Raw genomic sequence first — 6,471 nt, forward strand, 5'->3', positions numbered from 1 at the left:
GTCCCTCACTTGTGAAATGATTATGTATCTCTTCAAACTATCATCTCACTTGTGGTAAGGATTAAATGGGATACAGGTTGAATAACCATGATCTGAAATGCTTGGGGCAAAAGGTATTTCAGATTTTGTAACATCTGCATTATATTTATTCAGCATGTTAATCTGAAAATCTGAAACCTGATATGTTCCTATGAGCGTTTCCTTTGAGTACCATGTTGGTGCTTTTGGATTTGGGATACTTAACCCATAATTAATGCGTAAAAACTAGAATAGAACTCAGCACACAGCAGATGCTCAATAAATTATTGTAAAATTTTGCCAAGTCATATTATAAAAAAGTAATTCACTGTCTCACTGAAAATTTATAAGTATAGTTTGCTTTTTTTTACAATATGGGAATTCTAAAATGTAACATACGCCATATCTTTTTGTATATTAAATTTTATTTTCAATGCAACTACAAAAAAACTTTCCAAAAATAAAATAAGCTTTTTAATACTTTCCTTAAACTCATTCATCTATTGATTTTTTGTCTTTAAAAAAAATTTTGTTTTTATATATTAAACTTTTCAAAAATGGGCTGCTTTGGTGGGGTACAAAAAAAAATTTTTTTTCTTTATAAACATGTAAAAATTGGCCAGGCACAGTGGCTCATGCCTGTAATCCCAGCACTTTGGGAGGCTGAGGCAGGCGGATCACCTGAGGTTGGGCATTCCCGATCAGCCTGACCAACATGGGGAAACCCGAACTCTACTAAAAATACAAAATAAAAATACAAAAATACTAAAAATACAAAATGGCACGGTGGTGCACACCTGTGATCCCAGCTACTCGGGAGGTTGAGGCAGGAGAATCACTTGAACCCAGGAGGTGGAGGTTGTGGTGAGCTGAGATTGTACCACTGTACTTCAGCCTGGGCAACAAGAGCAAAACTCCATCTCAAAAAAGAAAAAAACGTAAAAATTGTTCAATTTTGTGATTCATACTATACTTGAAGAAGGCTTTGTCCTGAGATAGAATATTTCAAGGTTTTTGATACACAATGGCTGAAACGGATAGAACCTCAAGGATCATTATGGAAGCTTATAATGGGAGTAATGTTTGTTGGTAGTATAAATGGGGAGAAGTAGGAATGAGAGATAAATGATAGTTACTATGAACATGAGTTTTGTTTCTATTCCAAAGTAGTAAGGGCACATGGCACAGTTTGAGGGACACCAATACAGAGATGACAGGAGCCAGACAGAGAGGTCAAATCCAAATTAAATCATGTGCATTGAAACTTTCTGGGTTCATAACAGTATGGTTGACTGGCTCTCACAGACACCACACATCTGCACATTGTTAATCACAGCCATTTACAGATAAGAAATTCAAGACAGAAAGAATATCTTGCTCAAAGTTACACACATGTACACAGGCAATTTATTGGCTAGGAACACAGGGATAAATATATTCCTATTAGAATGTAATCTCCACAGGGCACAATTTTTGTCTGTCTTTTTTTTACTGTTTTAACTGTGGCACCAAGGACAGTGCTTGGCATGTAGCAAATACATAAGTTTTGTTGTGAAATGAATGAATGCATGAAGAGTGAACAAATGAGATAAGGTCTTTACTTTGGAACATCTCATATCTAATTGAGAAGAAAATCATGGAAACAACTGTAGGGCTGTGTGATAAATGCTATGATATAGGGGCAAAAGTGTCAGGGGAGCAAATAGAAGGGGCCTTTATATTGGGAAAGCCCTCCAGGAAATGGTGATGCCTGAGCTGGGTCTTAAGAGAGGAGCAGGGAGTAGCCAGGCAAAAGAGAGGGGTGATGGCAAAAGGAAAATTTTAGGAGATTAAAAAGCTGAATAAAGGCAGGGCAGGGTTCTTTTTGCCATGGACTCTGGCAATCTGGCAAGGTCTATGGGCCTCTGTTTTTTAACAGTGTTTCTTTAAAATGCATAATGTAAAATACATAGGATTACAGAGAAATCCAATTATATTTACATAGAGTTATCAAAACTGAAAATATAGTAATATATGTGCTTTATTAACAAGGTCTAATTAAAGATACTAACTATTGTAGGTCTAGCACAGTGGCTTATGTCTGTAATTTCAGCACTTTGGGAGGCTAAGGTGGGTGGATCACCTGAGGTCGGGAGTTTGAGACCAGACTGACCAACATGGAAAAACCCTGTCTCTACTAAAAATACAAAATTAGCTGGGCGTGTTTTCTCCTTTGAAAGGTCTACAAATTACAGGCACATGCCTGTAATCCCAGAATTGCTTTAACCCAGGAGGCAGAGATTGCAGTGACCTGAGATGGTGCCATTGTACTCCAGCTTGGGCACCAAGAGTGAAACTCCGTCTCAAAACAAACAGACAAAAAAATAAAACAAAAATTAGCTGGGAGTGGTGGCACAAGCCTGTAATTCCAGCTACTCAGGTGGCTGAGTCAGGAGAATCGCTTGAAGCCGGGAGGCGGAGGTTACAGTGAGCCAAGATCCCGCCACTGCACTCCAGCCTGGGTGACAGAGCAAGACTTTGTTTAAAAAACAAAAAACAAACAAAAAAAAAACCCACAAAAAACTAAAACTACTGTAATTTCAGAGAAATCATAGTTATAAGTGATATTCTAAGATATCTACAATAATGATCTGATACAGAAATACCTGTGATTACTGTTGACAATATCACAGGTACTATTACTATTACTAGGATCTATTGCCTATATTCATAATGAGAGGAAATGTTAAATTTTAGTTAGAGGTTAATAAAAATCAAGACGTAATTATTTTCCTATCCAGGGTCATTAACCGTGAGTTTGAACTTTTCATGGATCCCCTGGGTGTTTAAGGACCCAGTGTTAAAAACGCCTGGCCCTAGGTGCATTAGGAGGGCCTGAGTTGGCAGGAATGCAGAACAAGTTAGTGATCTGATGATTTGACAGTGGATAAGGAAAAGAGAAGTATCTATCTAGGTTGATACTCAAGTGGCTATACTGGCGATATGCAGCAAGTTCAGAAAAGCATTCATGGTGGTTAAACCTGTAGGCTTGAGAAATAAATAATTATCAATTAAGATAATTAACAGATCCTGCCATGATTTGAAAGATTTGTGAAGAAAGGAGCACACCCTGAAGAGTTAGATTAGACATATGCTCCTGGGTAGGTGAAGAGAGCATACCTTTCAAGCTCAAGTGCATTGCTCTTTCTACTAGGATGCTGACGGCAAAAGTTCTATCCAACTCAGCAGGGCCCTCCTGGGTCAGGCAGACTTCAGCTGTGGTGCTGCCGCAGGGGACCTGGGTGGAGGTAGGAGACTTCTGGTGGCAGGAGACTTCTACTGGTGGAGAAAACTGGACCTCATCATTCCTTCTGGGGAGCTGCTCAGATTCACTGTGGCTGCTGCAGTCCATGGAGTCCAGCTCATGAGTGGGATCCGGGTGCGAGGAAAGAGAGGAAAGAACCACGTGAACTCGCAAGGCTGCTCCTGAGAGGTTGGAAGCATTTTGTCCAAACAGAGGATACACACCTACAAGAGGATGGAGGAGAATACGGATAATCAAGCAGGAACCAAGAACCAAGCTTGGAGGAAACACTCACAGAAGGTGCTGTGGTCCTTTCTCCTTTGAAAGGTCTACAAACCTCAATACACCAATTTGCAAAATAAATATGAAGCTGGTAGAAAACATCAAAACTTTTACTCTGCCCTAACTATCTTCAATAATGAAAAGTAGGCTGGGTGTGGTGGCTCACACTTGTAATCCCAGCACTTTGAGACACTGAAGTTGGTGAATTGCTTGAGACCAGGAGTTTGAGACTCTGGGCAACACGGTAAAACCCTGTCTTTACAAAAAAACACAAAAATTAGCTGAGCATGGTGGTGTGTGTCTGTAGTCCCAACTACTGAGGAGGGTGAGGTGGGAGGATCACCTGAGCCCAGGAGGTCAAGGCTGCAGTGAGCCATGATCCTGCCACTGCACTCCATCCTGCGCGACAGAGCAAGATTCTGTCTCAAAACAAACAAACAAACAAACAAACAAAAAACAACTTCTACCCCAAAACCCAGAAAACAAAAAGAAAAAAAAAAGTGACTGCCAGGCAGAGCTGTTGTGGAAGGGATTCATTCACTGAGAGGCAATAAGACTTAGAGAAGTCTAAGTGATGAAATCAGGAGTGGCCTATTTTATCTTCCTCATGTCGCATGAGCTCTGTTTTTATACCTTCTCCCTATCAGGAAGCTGTCTTGACACTCAATTTAGCTATGTTTCATAGGGTTCTGGCAATATTTTGGAAGGGAAGTAGGAGGTCAGCAGGAGACCAGAAAGAAATATAAGGGAGTTAATATCTGTTGAGTCTCTTTCATATGCCAGAATCTCAGAGGAGTTAAATAACCTGCCAACATCACTTTTCCAGTAAGTAGCAGATTTAAGCCCAGAGATTTGAATTTTACTAACTTGCTGAATATTAAAATGAGATTTATAAAACAGAAGGTTCTAATAGCTTCTTCTGAATCTCAAAGTTTGCTTCATTAGACTCATTTCAAGTCAGGAAAATGAAGTTAACTGATTCACAGAAGGCCATAATAGGAAACCTTTCCTGTTTTTTCTATTTTTAGATAATCAGTTTTCTTCTCAAAGCAATGTGTAAGTTATCATGATTATCAAAGGAAAAGAGGGCAGGTCATTACAGGAGTGAAGATACCCAAAAGCAACACAGTTAAATCCTGAACCCCAGGAAACTTAACAAAACGTTGAAGTATGGTTGGATGGATGGCTTGACTTATTCAACAAACACATCAAATGACATGCCTTGTATGAGGCCCTTGCACAAGAGGATAAAAAGCTCAGACAAGAGGGATATGCAGAAGTATGAGAGAAATGGATTATCTGAAAACCTAAATACCACCTTTTGTAGCACTCAATAAAAAGAGACATTTGTGCTTGAGATCCTATACTTAAATCTACATTCAGTGTCCTAAACCTACCTTCTTCAGCAGAATGAAGCTAAAAGCCTGTCTTTATAAACTTTAGTTCAAGTGAACTTGATTCACTTCAAGGACATTTTCTGTAATCCCTTTTAAGTGACTCTAGGCCTTCCCAGATAAAATAGGGCACACGGCATTTGATGTGCTCAACAGAGCCAGATTTACACCTGTTAGGTCCAGAAAGAACCAGAGAATTTGGGATGATCACCTAGATACACTCAGTTCTCCTATAGCCTGGGCCACACACTCAACAATAGGGTCAGAGCACAGGGCTAATAGGGCTAAAAAAGGGTCATGACTCAGTTTCTTTGACTGTAGAGTGCGGTACATAACTAACTGGACAGCAATGTTAAGCTGAATAAAGTTCATATTTGTAAAGGGTCTAGTCTGGCTATCTCTAAGTCATCTTAACTATAGTCACTAGCTTTATTTTTCTAAATGCAAAGCTATACACTCCTCTTTTATTCAGAAACCATTGTGCTAGTTTTCCATAACTCTCAGGAAAAAAGTTTAAACTTGAGCTTAGAAGAGAAGGCTTTCAACGCAGTACTCCTGCCTACCTCCCTAGCTTCATCTTAATCACTTCCCAGTCTATGTATCCTATGCTGCAGCTGCCTGAAATTACAATAGTCCCTCAAATCCATCAAACTCTTCATTCTCCTGTACCTTCACCCATGCTGTTCCCTTCTTTAGAATACCTTTCTTTCCCCCTTTCTTGATTTATACCTACATCCTTTGAAACTTAGGTCAAGTATCACTTTCACTGAGATGCTATCCTTAGAGATGTTGTGTCCCTGTGTTTCCACAGCTCCAAGAACACCTTTTTCCTAGTTCTGATGCCTCACTGTCATTATTTACTTACTATTGTATTCTCCTATAAGGTCAGGAACTATTTCTTACTCGACTTGGGAGTTTCCAGGTCCCAGAATATGTATCAAGCACTAAGCAAATGTTTGAAAGAAAAGCACCCAGCACAAAAATGCCACCCGCAAAAGGTTACCCTTTTCTTTTTTGCTTTGTCAACTACTTATTACCATATAGATTTTCTTTATGGTTTCAAGATGTGCTGACCAGAGAGAAAGAATATCCTGGTCCCCTTAACAGGTATGCTTTTCAGTGTAATTAATAATCTAGCATTCTAGATGATTAGATAGGCTCCTATATATGTGGTTAAAAGTAGTTCCCAAAATTCATTAATTGTAAGTGTTAACACTTATAAGTGTTTTTAACTACGTTAAATGGAAAAATCTGATGAATTTGGATGCACTCTAGTGCTATGAGTTCAGAGCCAGTTCTTCGACGTATGTTGACCCCACCACAGTACTGGAATTAGGTAACACCCTTTCTTTTTTGAGACGGAGTTTCACTCTTGTTTCCCAGGCTGGAGTGCAATGGCGCGATCTCGGCTCACCGCAACCTCCGCCTCCTGGGTTCAGGCAATTCTCCTGCCTCAGCCTCCTGAGTCGCTGGGATTACAGGCACGCGCCACCA

General features: G+C 39.7%; 1 protein-coding gene across 6 annotated transcripts in view; it reads right to left on the minus strand.

The window, feature by feature from the left end:
- The window catches only part of C2CD3 (C2 domain containing 3 centriole elongation regulator), a 160,935-nt gene that overhangs the window by 53,846 nt on the left and 100,618 nt on the right, over nt 1-6,471 (minus strand). For all 6 annotated transcript variants that reach the window (XM_017532972.2, XM_017532971.2, XM_017532970.2 and 3 more), the window contains one exon: nt 3,178-3,525. In XM_017532972.2, coding sequence (XP_017388461.1) covers nt 3,178-3,525 — 348 coding nt within the window. The remainder of the gene's footprint in view (nt 1-3,177; nt 3,526-6,471) is intronic.

Source organism: Cebus imitator, unplaced genomic scaffold (genome assembly GCF_001604975.1).
Source record: "Cebus imitator isolate Cc_AM_T3 unplaced genomic scaffold, Cebus_imitator-1.0 Scaffold79, whole genome shotgun sequence".
Taxonomy (NCBI): domain Eukaryota; kingdom Metazoa; phylum Chordata; class Mammalia; order Primates; family Cebidae; genus Cebus; species Cebus imitator.